This window comes from Natator depressus, chromosome 13 (genome assembly GCF_965152275.1).
Source record: "Natator depressus isolate rNatDep1 chromosome 13, rNatDep2.hap1, whole genome shotgun sequence".
Classification (NCBI taxonomy): domain Eukaryota; kingdom Metazoa; phylum Chordata; order Testudines; family Cheloniidae; genus Natator; species Natator depressus.
Window position 1 is genome coordinate 37,427,302 of NC_134246.1, and position 16,622 is coordinate 37,443,923.

At 65.2% G+C, this 16,622-nt stretch overlaps 1 protein-coding gene across 1 annotated transcript; it reads left to right on the forward strand.

Annotated features, from left to right (window-relative positions):
- Positions 1–1,598: 1,598 nt before the first annotated feature.
- On the forward strand, positions 1,599–16,408 carry TGM1 (transglutaminase 1). The gene is made up of 15 exons (XM_074969281.1): positions 1,599–1,651; positions 3,936–4,166; positions 4,909–5,100; positions 7,687–7,938; positions 8,491–8,609; positions 8,800–8,907; positions 9,072–9,246; positions 10,152–10,290; positions 10,422–10,525; positions 10,900–10,988; positions 11,209–11,362; positions 12,923–13,204; positions 14,718–14,878; positions 15,421–15,557; positions 16,048–16,408. Exons 2-15 carry the CDS (start codon positions 3,941–3,943, stop codon positions 16,406–16,408), a joined length of 2,499 nt encoding a protein of 832 aa, XP_074825382.1. The 5' UTR covers positions 1,599–1,651; positions 3,936–3,940.
- The last annotated feature ends 214 nt before the right edge of the window (positions 16,409–16,622 follow it).

A 16,622-nucleotide genomic window follows, 5' to 3' on the forward strand; every position in this document is an offset into this window, starting at 1 on the left:
GTGCCCCTCACTCCCGACCTGCAGCCCCCACGAGCCCAGCCCATCAGGCTGCCGGCCCGCTCCCTGGGCAGAAGGAATTTGCTCTGACGTCCCCTCTCTGGGGTGGGGCCCTGGCTGTTGCACCGAATTCCTCGCACTCCTAGCTCCGCTGGGCTGCTGCACCCCAGCGGAAGCCGCGACGTCCGCCACTTGCCCGCGGTTGCTTCATGGTCTTTGTGGGAACGGTGACACCCCGATACGCAACTGGAGCCACTGCAGAGGTTACCACATCCCGGGTGTTTCCTGGCACATCAGGCCTTGAGTGATATGGGGCAACACCCGGCCAACCCCTCCTCCCACTCCACTCCCCAGCCCCACGGTGCCACGAACCCTGGGATGGGAGCCAGGTTCAAGGGGGAGACACTTCAGAGCCTCCTCCCAAATTCCTGACTGGGTGGAGGGGGAGCCCAGGGCTGGGCTAGCAGGGGCTGTGGGTGGGGAGCGAGGGGCACGGGCAGGGCTGGGCTAGCAGGGGCTGTGGGTGGGGAGCGAGGGGCACCGGTCGAGCTGGCGGAGGAGGCCCTGTGTCCCATTCCCTGCCCCCCTGAGCCCGCCAGGCCCCCACCCTGGGGCTGGCTCTGAGCCCTCCCCGCAGGGGGAGAATCCCTGGGCTCCATGGGGCAGGTTGGGCAGGTTTTTCTGTTCCAGCGTTGGCCCGACTGCACCAGGGAGCGGGACATTTGGGGCCCTAATGAGCATCTCTGGGGCTTCTGGGAGGAGGGGCAGGCTGGGGGGTTCTCGGTGGGGGAGATGCCCCAAGCCCCTCTGCCCCCAGCTGAGACAATGCCCGCCCTCCAGCCTCACCCTCTTCCCAGGGCCTGTCCCAATGCAGCCCCATCAGCTCCTGGGGTTAGCACGTCCCAGATGCCTGGGTTCTGCCCCTGCTCTGGGAGGGGAGGGAGGTCCAGTGGTGAGAGCAGGGAGCCTGGCAGGCTGGACTCCTGGGTTCTCTCACAGCTCTCTTGGCAATGTGGGGAATGGTTACTGGGGGCCATTTACCGGCCCGGCAGCTTTGGGGGAGCAGGAGAAGCTGCCTTGCCTTCAGGGAGCTGGTTACAGCAGGGAAGCCAAGGGCGTGGGGGTCCCCCCAGCCACCAGGGGACTGGGGGGCTCCCCACAGCACATCCTCTGCGGAGTGGAGTGGGGTGGATGCACAGAGGGGGGGCGAATGGAGCTAGATTAGCTGGTGTCCATCGGGAGAGAGAGACTCGGGGGGGAAGGGAACAGAGGTAGGTGATAGACGGGGAGGTGGGGCTGGGGAGGGGGTGTGGGGTAGGTAGGGGATGGGGATGAACCGGGGGTGTCTCGGGGCAGGGGTGGGGAGATGGATGGGGGTGCATGGTGGGGATGGGGGTGCAGCGTGGGGAGGGGGTGTCTTGGGGGAGGGGGGATGGACAGGGTATTCCCCCGCTAGAGGAAGCGCCTGGGGGCAGCTGAGGTCACCCGGCTCCTCCCGCCCCTTCCCGGGTGACTCGCGGGTCGCTAGGTGTGGACCCTCCCTGACCCTCCCGCCCCCCTGAGGCCCCGCCCCCGCCCCCTCCCCCCCGGCTCCCAGCTCCAGAGCGCGCAGCGCCTGGCCCCAGAGCTCAGCGAGCGAGCGAGCACCCGGCCAGTGAGTGCGGGCTCCGGGGCTGGGAGTTTGGGGGGCTGGGGGAAGAGGGACTGGGGAAGAGGTGCTGGGATATTCGGGGGGCTGGGGGAAGAGGGGCTGGGAGTTTGGGGGGCTGGGGGAAGAGGGACTGGGGAAGAGATGCTGGGATATTCGGGGGGCTGGGGGAAGAGGGGCTGAGAGTTTGGGGTGCTGGGGGAAGAGATGTTGAGAGTTTAGGGGGCTGGGGAAGAGGTGCTGGGAAGTTTGGGGGGCTGGGGAAGAGATGCTGGGAGTTTGGGGTGCTGGGGGTGAGGTGCTGGGATATTCGGGTGCTGGGGGAAGAGTTGCTGAGAAGTTTGGGGTGCTGGGGGAAGAGGTGTTGGGTTATTTGGGGGCAGGGGGACGAGGGGCTGGGGATTTTGGGGGGCTGGGATGTTTGGGGACTGGGGAAGGAATGGGGTGGAATTTTGGGAGCTGGGCGTTTTGGGGAGCTGGGGTTGTGGGGTGCTTAGCCTGGGGGTGAGTTGGGCCCTGGCAGACTCTCCCTGGTCCCGTCCCCAGAGCCCTGGTCCTCAGTCACTGAAGGGAGGGGAGGGGTGTGCAATGTCTTAGATGGAAGTCGAGCAGGGGGGTGGCTGGGTGTCAGGACTCCTGGGTTCTATCTCCAGCTCTGGGAGGGGAGGGGGACTAGTGGCTAGATGCAGGGGCAGGACTCCTGGGTTCTCTCCCCAGGTCAGAGAGGGGAGGGGGACTAGTGGTTAGAGCACAGTGTGGGAGGCAGGACTCCTGGGTTCCAGAGTCGTCATCGAATTCCTCGAATCCCCGTTAAATTTCCACTCCGTGAGCAGGTGGGACTGGAGCCCCGCCCCCCGCCATGACATCACTGGGGCCTGCTCCCATTGGGCGCAGTGGGGTTCCTGGGGCAGGGGGTAACCCCTTCCGACCCCTCTGCCCCAACCCCGCCCTGCACTCCCATTGGCTTCCCTGGGCCCTGGCCACGCCCCCACATCACAGCCCCCCCCAGTGCCCGAGCCGGGTACTGCAGCCTGGCTGCCTCTGGGCTCTCCTCGCACCCAGCGCCACTGCCACGCCTGCCCCCCGGCTGCGGGGGGACCCCCCGGACCCTCCCAGGGCCACCACGACGTCACCTCCCCGGCTGTCTGTCCGTCCCCTTACACGTCCGTCTGTCCATCCATCCCCCCCACCACCCTGTCTGTCTGTCCCTCCTTCCGTCCCCATACCCGTCCCTCCATTCATCCGTCCACCCACGCCCCCCACAGCCCTGTCTGTCTGTCCCTTCGTCTGTCTGTCTCCATGCACGTCTCTCCATCCGTCCATCCATCCCCCCCACAGCCCTCCGTCTGTCCATCCATCCGTCCTCCTACAGCCTTCTGTCTGTCCATCCGTCTGTCCCCTTACATGCCCCTCTGTCCATCCATCTCCCCCACAGCCCTGCGTCTGTCCATCCATCCACCCCCATGCACATCCCTCTTTCTGTCCGTCCACCCATCCATCCATCCATTGCCATACAAACCCTTATGTCTGTCTGTCCATCCATCCTCCCCATACACAACCATCCATACTTGTACGCTTCCCTCTGTCTGTCCGTCCTTCCCCATACACACACCCTCACTGTCTGCCTGTCCATCCCCACACCCCCATCTGTCTATCTGTCCCCACATCCGTCCATCTATCTAGTCCTCACACACATCCCTCCGTCTGTCTGTCCATCCATGCCCCCGTCTGGCCCCCTGTCCGTCCATCCATCCATCCCTCCCCATGCCCCCCTCCCCCACTCTTGTGTTCCCAGCCCTGCCCCTCCCAGCAGCTGTTCACATCTGGACTCTCTCCAGCTAGGGCCAGGGGCAGGGTGCGCGTCAGGGAAGGAAACTGATATTTGGCTCCAGGAACCGTCCTCCCCCTCCCAAAGGCCAGGCCAGCACCCAGCTCTGCATGCCCCACTCAGGACGCCTGGGTTCTCTGCACGAGGAGTGCGGTCTAGTGGTTAGAGCAGGGCTGGAAGTGGGGGAGTCATGACTCCTGGGTTCCCTCCCCGGCTCAGACTCGGCATCTGACGCAGAACGAGGGTGAAGCATCTCTGACCTAGTTCCTCACTGTCCCGAGGCCGATTTCCCCATCGCTCGGTTTGTGCGGCCCACCAGGCAGGCAGCCCTCCCCCCGACACATGTCAGGAAGTGATGTGCCCAGTGCTGAAACGCAGCCACCTCTGGGGTGCGGCTGGGGAACAGCCGCATATAACAGGGCCGGGGAACTGTGTTCACTGCTTGTCTCTCTTCCACCCCAGGCAGGATGCCGGAGCCCAATACCCGGATGGATGTGGGGAGGTGGGCGAGTGCCAGCTACCGGGTGCACCAGCCCGGCCCCCCTGATCCCCAGCCCGAAAGGAGGAAGCGATCCTTTTTCAGCAAATTCTGCAGATGCTGCAAATGCTGCGCGGGGCCCAGGGACGACACAGACTGGGGGCCGGCCCCGGGGGAGGTGCCGGGGTCCCGGCCGGCCCAGCCAGTCATCCGGGGTGAGGGGGGTTCCCTGGGGGCGGGAGGGGTCCCCCATGCTGCTGAACCAGCGCTGGGCTTGATCCAGGCACCGCTGCAGGGAAGCTCGCAGCCCCTGGAGCAGGAGGTCCCCCAGGTGGGTGTTGAGGGCAGCAGGGAGTGGAGGAGAAACCGGATGCTGCTCCCCACCGGAGTCCACCTGGGGCCCCCCATGTCCCCTCATGTCCCCCCATGTCCCCCCAATTCCCCACCAGGAGGAATGGAGGAACGGCACCAGGGAGTGGAGGAGAAACCGGATGCTACTCCCCACCGGAGTCCACCTGGGCCCCCCCATGTCCCCCCAATTCCCCACCAGGAACCCCAGCCTCCACGTGGGACCCCCTCACTCCTCTTCCCCCCCCCCCGGAGCAACCTGCCCCACTCTGATCCCCTGTCCCAGGATCCCCCTTCCGCCCAGAACAGTCCTCCTGCTCCGGGGGGCCCCTGCTGACCCTCCCCCCTCATACAACTTCTGCACATCTGGCCCCTTCCCCTCCCCCCACTGCCACTGGGGTTCCCGCTGCATTTCCAGTGGTCCACATTCTGGACTTGGGGTGTCCCCTGCCCCTCCACCTTCTGGAGTTCCCCTTTAAGGGTCTCAGGGGTCCCCTGCTGACCCCACCCCTCCCCCACTGGGGTTCCCTTTTCTGGATCTGGGGGATCCCCTGCTGACCCCACCCCTCCCCCACTGGGGCTCCCCACTGACGGCGCCCTGTCCCGCAGAGGGGATGCTGGTGGTGAGCGGCGTGGACCTGATGGGGCAGCGCTCGGGGGCAACGCGCCGAGCCCACCACACGGACGAGTTCGAGTACGACGAGCTGATCGTGCGCCGGGGGCAGCCCTTCGACATCCGCCTGCAACTGCAGCAGCCCTACAACCCCGAGCTGCACCGGGTCTGCCTGGAGCTGCTCGTCGGTGAGAGACGCCCCCCATGCTCCCCCCGCTGCCCCCTGCAGCGCCCCCCACTGCTCCCCAGCGCCCCCTACTGCTCCCACCCCCCACTGCTCCCCCTACGACCCTGAGCCACACCGCGTCTGCCTGGAGCTGCTCGTCGGTGAGAGACGCCCCCCATGCTCCCCCCGCTGCCCCCTGCAGCGCCCCCCACTGCTCCCCAGCGCCCCCTACTGCTCCCACCCCCCACTGCTCCCCCTACGACCCCCAGCTGCACCGCATCTGCCTGGAGCTGCTCGTCGGTGAGAGACACCCCCCATGCTCCCCCGCTGCCCCCTGCAGCGCCCCCCACTGCTCTCCAGCGCCCCCTACTGCTCCCACCCCCCACTGCTCCCCCTATGACTCCGAGCTGCACCGGGTCTGCCTGGAGCTGCTCGTCGGTGAGAGATGGGCCCCCACTGCACCCCTGCTGCTCCCCCCTTCCACCCTGCTGCCCCCTGCTGCTCCGAGCTGCATCAGGTCTGCCTGGAGCTGCTCATTGGTGAGAGTTGATCCCTGGGGCCCCTTCTACGTCCCACTGCCCCCAGCACCCCGTGCTACCTCCCTGCTGCCCTCTTCCTGCCCCCGCTGCCCCCTGCTGCCGAATGGCACCCCCTACTGCCCCCTGCTGCCCCCAGCAGCCCCCGGTGCCCTGCAACTCCCCCTGCCGCTCCCCCTTCCATCCCATAGTGCCCCCTGCCTCCCTGTGCTTCTCCCCAATGCCCCATGGCATCACCTGATGGGAGACAGGACCCTGCACTGCTGGATCTCCGGCCCCACTCCCCACAGCGCCCCCTGCTGAATCCTGCATGCGGTTCTGGTCGCCCCACCTCAAAAAACCTATTGGAATTGGAAAAGGTTCAGAAAAGGGCAACAGAAATGATGAGGGGTCTGGAACAGCTGCCGTATGAGGAGAGATTAATAAGACTGGGACGTTTCCGCTTGGAAAAAAATGACTCGGGGCGGGGGGATATGATCATGACGGGTGCGGAGAAAGTGAATAAGTGTCATTTACCCCTTCTCATAACACGACAGCCAGGAGTCACCCAATGAAATTAATAGGCAGCAGGTTTAAAACAAACAAAAGGAAGTATTTTTTTCACACAATGCACAGTTAACATGGGGAACTCCTTGCCAGAGGATGTTGTCAAGGCCAAGACTATAACAGGGATAAAAAAAAAACTAGATAAATTCATGGAGGACAGGTCCATCAATGGCTATTAGCCAGGATAGGTGGCCCTGGCCTCTGTTTGCCAGGGGCCAATGGGAGACAGGGGAGGATCACTGGATGATCACCTGGTCTTTTATTCCCTCTGGGGTACCTGGTGTTGGCCACTGTCAGAGGACAGGACACTGGGCTAGATGGACCCTTGGTCTGACCCAGTCTGGCTGTTCTTATGAGAGGCCGAGGCTGATCGGCGGGGGGGGGAAGGAATTCTGCCTCTCCATGGGGCTGGCTCTGAGGCGTGGCCCATTCCCTTGGTTGCCGGCCCAGCTGGCTTTGTAATTAACCCCCTTCCCAGGTCCCACGCCCTGGGGCCACAAACCCACCCCATCATTAGCGGTCCGACTGCACCGGCAGCTCCCCAGATGTGGTGGCCACATTCCCACACCCCTCTCTGCTTGGCCAGACCCCAAGGCCACATGGCACCAGTGTGGGGGAGCTCACAACACCCGATTCGCCCCCTGTCCCATCTAAGGGCACTGCTGGGGGGAAGCTCGCAGCCCTGGAGACCCCACTTTCCCAGCTTGGGGTCACTGCTGGGGAGCAGCTCACAGCATGGCAGTCCCAAGATGGCTGAGAGACAGGGTGTGGGAGGCAGCAGGGTGTGGAAGGGAAGCGGGGCAATCGCACCCCACTGGGCCCCACCCCCGCTCCCCCACACTCGGGTCGAACAGGTTTGGGAGGGGCCCCTCCTGCCCAGACCTGCTGATGGAGCTGAGATCACAGGGCTGGGATGGCAGGACACGCCAGGCCTGTGAGCTTCCCCCCAGCAGTGGCCCCGGCCAGGGATATGCCGGGCCTATGAGCTTCCCTCCAGCAGTGCCCCTGGCTAGGAACAGCCTGGGGCTGCAAGCTTCTCCCCAGCAGTGCCCCTCCAGTCCTATGCTATGTGAGATTAGATACCTCTGGGTGTCTGGGCCCGGGGATGGGGGCACATGGGGGTGACTGGTCCATCTGTAGAGAATGGCGGGGGGGGGGAGTAGATGGACAGAGGGTGGGGGGGATGGATTGTAGGTTTCTCCTGGAAGGGGCTGGCCAGAGGGGGGAAGAGTTGATGGGGGTCTGGCTGGCTGGTTGGGGGATGAGGTGTCAGGGAATAGAGAGGGGCTGGGCAGGGAGAGGCGGGGGGCTGGCTGGAGGGCTTGGGGAGTGGGGTGTCAGGGAATAGAGAGGGGCTGGGCAGGGAGAGGCGGGGGGCTGGCTGGAGGGCTTGGGGAGGGGTGTCAGGGAATAGAGAGGGGCTGGGCAGGGAGAGGCAGGGGGCTGGCTGGAGGGTGGCTGACCACAGGGCGGGGGGGGGGTTACCCTGCAGAGGGTTTAACTCCCTGTCTCCCCCCCCCACCCAGGCCCCACGCCCCAGGTGTCCAAGGCCACCCACATCCTGGTGCCGGTGGGGGCCCCGCTGCCTGGGCTGGGCTGGGCAGCCGAAGTGAGGGACTCCAGCAGCAACAGCCTGTCCCTGCGGGTCAGTACCGCCCCCACCGCCGTCATCGGCAAGTACCGCTTCAGCGTCAAGACCCGGAGCCGGGCAGGCGAGTACCAGATGCCCTTCGACCCCCGCAACGAGATCTACATCCTCTTCAACCCCTGGTGCCGCGGTGAGTGGGGCGCAGCGGCCGGGGGGAAGCACATGGGGGTCAGGCTTGCAGGGCATGGGGGCACGGCCAGGGGGAAGCTCACAGCACATGGGGGTCAGGCTCGCAGGGCGTGGAGGGCACGGGGATGCTGCCGGAGGGAAGCTTGCAGCCGCTGGGGGTCAGGCTCGCAGGACGTGGGGGGCGCGGGGACACTGCTGGAGGGAAGGTTGCAGCCGCTGGGAGTCAGGCTGGCAGGGTGTGGGGGCACGGCCAGGGGGAAGCTCACAGCACATGGGGGAGCCAGAACACCTGGAGCGGGAGGGTTTGGGGTGGAGCCATGGGGGAAGGGTGGGACTGCGGGGCCGGTGTCAGACTGATGGTCCCTTCCTCCCAAGGGAGACAAAGAGGACAGGGTGTATGTGGGGCAGGAGGGGCCAGGGCCGCGGGGTAGTGGGTGGGGCTGTGAGGCAGTGGGCGGGGACGAGGGGCGGTGGGTGGGGCCGAGGGGCGGTGGGTGGGGCCAAGGGCAGTGGGCGGAGCTGACGGGCTCTCTCCCCCCCCCACTCCCCCCAGAGGACGCCGTGTACCTGCCACAGGACGACTGGCTGGAGGAATACGTGCTCAACGAGAGCGGGCGCATCTACTACGGCACCGAGAGCCAGATCGGGGAGCGCACCTGGAACTACGGGCAGGTGGGACCCAGGGGCAGGGATGGGGGGGTCCGGGAGCAGGAGGGCGATGGGGCAGGGCTTACCCCAGGGGAGGGGTCCTGGGGCAGGAGGGGGAGAAGGGAGGGGGATGGAGGAGGGGGCACCCCAGGAGAGGGGTCCCCGGGCCGGAGGGGGCTATTCAGCGCTGACCCTCGTCTCTTCCCCCCCCCAGTTTGACCGGGGGCTGCTGGACGCCTGCCTGTACATCCTGGACCGGCGCGGGATGCCCCACTCAGGGCGCGGGGACCCCATCAGCGTCTCCCGCGTCGTCTCCGCCATGGTGAGTGGAGGAGGGGCCCGTGGGCGGGGGGGGCACCTCCACCCCCCCAGCCCATCCCATCCTGACCTCCACCCTCCGCACCTGTCTGTCCCTGCAGTCCCTCCCCTGACCTTTCTACCCCCCCTCACCGCTCTCTCTCCCCCCCCCCCCCCGGCGTGGGGCAGGTGAACTCCCTGGACGACAACGGGGTGCTGGTGGGGAACTGGACGGGTGACTACTCGCGGGGCACCAACCCCTCGGCCTGGGTGGGCAGCGTGGACATCCTCCGGCAGTACCACCGCACCGGCTACCCCGTCCTCTACGGCCAGTGCTGGGTCTTCGCCGGCGTCGTCACAACTGGTAATCAGGGCGCACCACTGCTGGGGGGGGGCACTGCCCCCCACTGGCCACTGGGGGGCACCACCGGGGGGGGAGCACCAGGCCTGGCTGGTCACTCGGGGGCATTGCCGGGGGAGGTGTGCTAGACCAGCAGACCACTGCGGGGGGGACACCACCCCTGGCCAGCTGCCGGGGGACACCACTGGGGGGGGGGATGTGCTGTCTCCCACTAGCCATTGGGGGGCACTGCTGGGAGGGAACATGCTGCCCCCACTGGCCACTAGGGGGCACCGCTGTGGGGGAACACGCCAGGCCTGGCTGGCCACCAGGGGGCACCGCTGTGGGGGAACACGCTGGGCCTGGCTGGCCACCAGGGGGCACCGCAGGGGGACGCACTGCCCCTTCTGGCCACCAGGGGGCACTGCTGGGGGGAGGTTGTGGTCTGACTGGTCAGTGGGGGGCCGAGGGAATGAACGAATGGGAAGCGGGAAGGAAAGACTGGAGAGAGAGAAGCACGGCGGGGATGCCGGAGAGGAAGAATAGAGGGAATGAAAAGCAGGGAGAGGGGATGAAAGCAGGGCTTGCGAGAAGGAGGGAATGGAGGAATGCAGAGAAAGGAGGACTAGAAGGAAAGAAGAGAGGCGTGGGGGGTGGAAGGAGAGAAGGAATGAAACAACCGAGGGAAGGGAAGAGAGAGCGAGACGGAGGGGATGGAGAAAGATGGAGGATGAAGGAGGGGAGGGAGGAATGGAGGCAGAGAAGCGATGGAGGGGAAAGAGGGAGGGAGGAAATGAATGAATGAAAGAATGGAGGGAAAGAATGAAGAGGCCAGACAGGGCTAGCGCTGGGGGATCCTGCAGGGGGTAGGGGGGCTGTGCCCCTCCCGACAGCCCGACACACACACCCCCGTTCTGCCCCCTCCCCAGTCCTGCGGTGCTTTGGGATCGCCACCCGCACGGTCACCAACTACAACTCGGCCCACGACACGGACGTCAGCCTCACCATGGACATCTACTTCGACGAGAACATGAAACCGCTGGAACGGCTCAATGCCGACTCCGTCTGGTGAGGGGGCGGCCACCGGGGGGCAGCTCCCGGCTACTCCAGTAGGAGGCGCTGTGGGGAGGGAGGCGCTGGCTGTGGGGGGGAGAAGGGGGGCTCTGATGCAACCGGTAACCCCCCCGCTCTGCCCCCAGGAATTTCCACGTGTGGAACGACTGCTGGATGACCCGGCCCGACCTGCCCTCAGGGTATGACGGGTGGCAAGTGGTCGATGCCACCCCCCAAGAGACCAGCAGTGGTGAGTGGGGGGCAGAGGGGGGGGAAGCAAGGGGGTGGAGGGCAGAGGAAGAAGGGGGAGGGGAGAAGAGGGGGAGGCTGAGGAATAGGTTTGAAGGCGAAGCCAGAGGATGAGATGGGGGGGTCTTGGACAGAGGGATCCCCTTCTGCTGGAGCGTGAGAAGCCCCCTCCCACAATGCACCTCCCCCTGGGCGCACTTCCCCTCTGGTGGGTGTGATCCAGTGTCGGGGAGTTCCCCAGGACAACAGGGATGTGGCTTTTGGGGCCCTGAGCCCCACAGGGGATGTTGGGTGTGACTGTGTGTGTGTCTCCCACCCCCACTGCCTCTTCCCCCAATCCTGCCCATATCTGACCCCCTTAACCTCTCCCCCCAGGTATCTTCTGCTGCGGGCCCTGCTCGGTGGAGGCCATTAAGAGAGGGCAGGTGTATCTGAAGTACGACGCGCCCTTCATCTTTGCTGAGGTATTGGGGGGGGAAGTCTGCTCCCCCCAAAGATGAACATCAGTATTTGGGGGGGGGGGGCTGTGAAGGGGTGGGGTCTCCGTGGGGGCAGGGTCTCTCTGTGGGACCCTGTGTTGGGGCGGGGTCTCTCCATAGGGGCTGCGAAGGGGCAGGGACAGTCCATGGGGGCTGCGAAGGGGAGGGGACTCCGTGGGGCGCTGACCCAATCCCCGCCCCCCAGGTGAACAGCGACAAGGTGTACTGGCAGCGCCAGGCCGATGGCACCTACAAGATCGTCTACGTGGAGGAAAAGGCCATCGGGCACCTGATCAGCACCAAGGCCGTGGGCTCCCACCAGCGTCACGACATCACCGATCTATACAAGCACCCTGAGGGTACGCGTCAGGCACGGGGGGCGGGCAGCGCTGGGGGGGCCAGGCCCCCCGCCCCTCACCCTCGCAGTGCCTTACACACTCGCCTGTGCACGTTCGGCCACGCAGGCTTTCATCCTTGCCGTGCACACCTGCTCATGGCACCTTGGCTGCATTTGCACACTGGCTCTGGCACGCCGCACACGCCCTCTCCTGCACGAGCACGCTCACTGTTGCATACTTCACATGCCCTCTTCTTCGTTTGCACACTCACTCTTGCACGCTCCTTTGGACTCTCTTACGAATATACCCACTCACTGGGCACTCTTGTTCTTCTCTCTCACCATCCTGTTTGCACGCTCAAGTGTCAGTGTTTGCAGGCTCCTGTCTGCATGTCTTCCGCACTCCATTTGCATGCTTGCCTGCTGGTTTTGTTTGCACGCTCGTTCTTCTGCCCTCACCCGTCCAGGTTTGCGTGCTCCCGTCTCCCTGGGCGCTGTTGATCCATTGTACGCTCCATCCCTGGACCCCCACCCATCGCCGTCTGCTCAGTGCGACCACGCTCTCCGGGGAGCTGGCCCGTGCAGAGTTGTGACACTCCCCTCACATGGAGGCTGGGCTCCCAGTGGTGCAGGAGCATTTCCAGGAGGATTTGACCCCTACCAACCCACCCTGTCGGGCCGGTTCCCTTCGTGTTTGTTCTGGGTCTTGGCTCATCTCCGATTTGGAGAATGGCATTCCAGGGGCCAGGCCGGCCCCTCCTCGGCACACACGGAAACCTGGACTGAGCGTGGCCGGATCTGGGCACCTTTCGTCGCTGCTTGTGTCAAACACGGGGCTGGGCTAGCGTCGGGTGTGCGGGTGAGCGGAATGCGTGGGGGAAAGAGCCCCGGCGAGCTCCTGTAACAGGCGAGCGTTCGTATACCGAGGTACACACTAACCTGACACAGACATGTTGGCTAGCTTTGCACACGCAACCATGTTTGCACACGCGCTTTTCCACGTGTGTACGCTCACCTGTGCACCTAAAAACACGTTTCCACGCTCGCTTATTGGCCTTCCCACTCCCTCTTGTGCACGCCCACGTTTGTGTTTGAGCACCCACTTTTCTGTTTGCACCCATACGTTCACCTGCGTGCTTGCTTGGTCATTGTTGCACACTTACTCATGCACGCACGCACACATCTGTTCACATGCTCCGTTTTCTGCACTTGAATTCTCTCATTCTTCCACGGACGCATTTCCACGCAGTCGCACGCCTACGCCTGCGCACTGATTTGCCATGTTAGCACACACACAATCCTGTTCACGATCATTTCCCCTGCATTTGCACGCTCATTTGTGCACACCCATGTCTGCAGCCTTTTGTTTCTGAATTTACACACTTACACTCGCCCGTTTCTGTTTGCACGCTCATCCATTTCTTTGCACACTCACCTTCTTATACACCCTAGTGTTTGCACACCCATGCATGCTCAGGCACTGCTGTTTGCGCACAAGCTCCCACCCTTGCACAAGGACACTGGTCCCGGTGGGGGAGGCCCAGCTCCCGCCCTCGCTGACTCCTCGTGGCCCCCCCTCCAGGCTCGGAAGCCGAGCGGCAAGCGGTGGAGACGGCGGCACGGCACGGCACCAAGGCACACATCTACAAGAACAAGGAGTGGGGCGAGGACGTGTCGCTGAGCGTGGAGACCTCCGAGGCCATCATGGGCCAGGACGTGAGCATCCAGGTGGCCCTGAGCAACCGGGGCAGCAGCAGCCACAGCGTGGCCCTCAGCCTGCACCTGGCCCCCATGTTCTACACGGGTGTGACGGGGAGCACCTTCAAACAGGAGAGCCGGCAGGTGCAGATCCCGCCGGGAGGAGGTGAGCCCCGGCCCCCTGAACCTCGACCCCCTGCAGCCCTGACCCCCTGCAGGCCTGATCCCCGACCCCCCCCAGCCCCAAGCCCCCACCCCCCTGAACCCCAACACCCTGCAGCCCTGAACCCCGACCCCCTGCAGCCCTGATCCCCTGACACCCAGCGCACCCCCGCAAACACCAACCCCCTGTAGCCCTGACCCCCTGGCCCCAAGCCCCCACACCCCTGAACCTCAATCCACCTGCAGCCCTGGCCCCCAGGCCCCTGAACCCTGGCCCCGTGGAGCCCTGACCCCCTGCAGCCCTGACCCCCAGCCCACCCCCCAAACAGCGATCCCCCTGCAGCCCTGAACCCCTGCCCCCTACAGCCCTGATCCCCTGACCCCCAGCCCACCTCCCCAAACCCCAACCCCCTGCAGCCCTGAACCCCAACACCCTGCAGCCCTGAACCCCTGGCCCCCTAGCTCACACCCCTGAACCCCAGCCCCCTGCAGCCCTGAATCCCCACCCCTTACAGCCTTGAGCCTCCGGCCCCCTAGCCCACACCCCTGAACCTCGACCCCCTGCAGCCCTGATCTCCTGCAGCCCTGATACCCCGATCCCCAGCCCACCCCCCAAAGTCTCTGAACCCTGACCCCCCAGCCTCCAATCCATCCCCCTGAACCCCAACCGTCTGCAATCCTGACCCCCAATCCATCCCCTGAACCCCAGCCCAAATCCTCCAGTTCTTGAAGCCACAAAACCACCCACCCACCTCCCAAACGCCTCGGAAGCCTGACCTCCTAGCCCCCAGGGAATCCCCCTGAATCCTGACTCCCTGCAACCCTGATCCCCTGGGCCCCGCGCTCCCAACCCATCCCCAAATGCCTCTGAACCCCGATCCCCTGAAACCCTGGTCCACAATCCATTCCCCTGATGCCGGATCCCAAATCCACCCAGCTCCTAAACCCCCAAAACCTCAATCCACACCCCTGAATCCCAACCTCCTGAGCCCACGGTTCCCAACCTCTTATCTCCCCATCGTGAACCCACAAATCCACCCTGTCTTCTAAGTCTCAGTCCACACCCCCACATCCCTGTGAACCCCAATCTCATCTCCTGCGCAGCCAAACCCCACCTAGCCCCCCAAGTCACCCTGAATCTCCAGTTTCTGAACTCCCCAATCCCCTGCACGCCGATGCCCAGCCCCCCAGAACCCCAAACTACGCCGAGGTGACCCAAAGCAACTTCAAACAGGACCAGCTCCTGCCTGGCAAAAGTGGTACCTCCAAACCCATCCCTCCAGGGCCCCCCAAACCTCCTCCCCCCAAGTCTCCCCAAACCCACCCCCACCACTGCATATCCCCCCGAACCCTCAAACCCAGCCCCCAATCTCAGAAGCCCCGCACACACCCCCGATCCCGTCCTGACCCATTGATCCTCTCAGCCCCGGCCCCTCCATGACCCTGGGTGCCCCAGCCCTTGGGCAGCTGCACCCTGCCCCCACCGGGTTCTCTGACCCCCTCCTTGCCCCCTGCAGCCCAGTCCGTCCGCATGGTGGTGTCCTATGCTGAGTACCAGCCCCACCTCGTGGACCAGGCGGCCCTCATGCTCAGCGTCTCGGGGAAGGTGGCTCAGACTGGGCAGGTACTCGCCAAGCAGCACAGCTTCCGCCTGCGCACGCCGGACCTGACGCTCACGGTAAGGGGGCCCGGACGCCTCGGTTCTCTCAATATGGGGGGGGTCTGATGCTCACGGTAAGGGGGCCCGGACGCCTGGGTTCTCTCACTATGGGGGGGGTCTGACGCTCACGGTAAGGGGGCCCGGACGCCTGGGTTCTCTCACTATGCGGGGAGAGTCTGGCGCTCACGGGAAGGGGCCTGGACGCCTGGGTTCTCTCACTATGGGGGGGTCTGACGCTCACGGTAAGGGGGCCAGGACGCCTGGGTTCTCCGACTGCCGGGGGGGCCCAGACACCGGTGTTCTCTGACTATGGGGGGAAACCTGACACTTGAGTTCTCTGAGTGCTGGGGACAGCCCGGACACCTGGGTTCTTGCACTGTGGGGAGCAGGGGGGAACCTGAGGCTCACAGTAAAGGGGGGTCCAGGTGCCTGGATTCTCTCACTGCAAGGGCAGGTGAATCGAGAGGACCCAGACACCTGGGATTGCTTGGGGGTGGGGGGGCTGTGTGGGGGAGGATGAAGCTGGCCCGGACACCTGGGTTCTCACCTCTCTCTCTCAGGTGCTGGGCCCAGCTGTGGTGGGCAAGGAGACCCAGGTGCAAGTCGTCTTCAAGAACCCACTGCCCCAGACGCTGACGGGTGCTGTCTTCCACATGGAGGGGTCGGGGGTGTCCAGCCCCAATGCCACAACCATAGGGTGAGTGATCCCCCCACCCTCCTCTGCTCCCACTCCTCTCTCAGAGCCAGGGATGGAACCCAGGAGTCCTGGCTCCTAGCCCCACACCTCTAACCACTAGACCCCACTATCCTCCCTGAACAGGGGAGAGAACCCAGTAGTCCTGACTCCCAGTCTCCCCACCCCCTGCCACTCTAATCACTAGACCCCCCTCCCTTCCCTGAGCTAGGGATGGAACCCTGGCACCTGGCCCCCCTGTTCTAACCACTAGACCCCATTCTCCTTCCAGAGCTGGGGAGAGAACCCAGAAGTCCTGGCTCCCAGTCTCCCCACCCCCTGCCACTCTAATCACTAGACCCCCATCCCTTCCCCTCCCCTCCCATAGCCACGGATGGAACCCAGGAGTCCTAGCACCCAACCCACTTCCCCTTGCTCTAACCACTAGACCCCCTTCCACTCCCAGGGCTGGGATGGAACTCGGGCGTCCTGACCCCTTCTCCTCTCCCCACAGGACCATCGGTGGGCACCAGACGATCTCCTTCCGCCAGACATTCGTGCCGCTCCGGGCCGGGCGGCGCCAGCTGGTGGCCAGCCTGGACAGCCCACAGCTCTCCCAGGTCCACGGGGTGGTGACCGTGGATGTAGCCCCGGCCGCAGGGGGCCAGCCGGCCCCCGCCCGCAGCTCCCCAGCCCGGGAGGCCCGGGCCAGGGGCTCCCCGGCCAGGGGCTCCCCAGCCAGGGGCTCCCCGGCACGAAGATCCCCGGCCAGGGGCTCCCCGGCACGGGGATCCCCGGCCAGGGGCTCCCCCTCACGCCAGCCAGACCCCCGGAACTCCCCCGCCCGTCACCGAGACCCCGGCCGGGCCGGCTGAGCCCCAGAGGGGGCAAAGGGGTGCTCTGTGCCGCGGGCGGGAGCGGGGCGTCCGCCCACCCCCCGACCCCTCCAGCAGTGTTGAAATGCGGCTCCATCCATCCACACTCCCCCTCCGCCCCCGTCCCCCGACCCCTGCCCCCCTCTGTCTCCACCCAGCCCCAGCCCCCGCTGAAGCCTCCCAAGCTGCCGTCCTGCCCGCCGCGGACCCATCG

Excerpts from the sequence above, each read along its gene's own strand:
- TGM1 (XM_074969281.1), top strand. The coding sequence starts at position 3,941 with ATGCCGGAGCCCAATACCCGGATGGATGTGGGGAGGTGGGCGAGTGCC. Across the intron at positions 4,167-4,908 it reads GGCCCAGCCAGTCATCCGGG|AGGGGATGCTGGTGGTGAGC; the intron begins GTGAGGGGGGTT and ends CCTGTCCCGCAG. Across the intron at positions 11,363-12,922 it reads TCTATACAAGCACCCTGAGG|GCTCGGAAGCCGAGCGGCAA; the intron begins GTACGCGTCAGG and ends CCCCCCCTCCAG.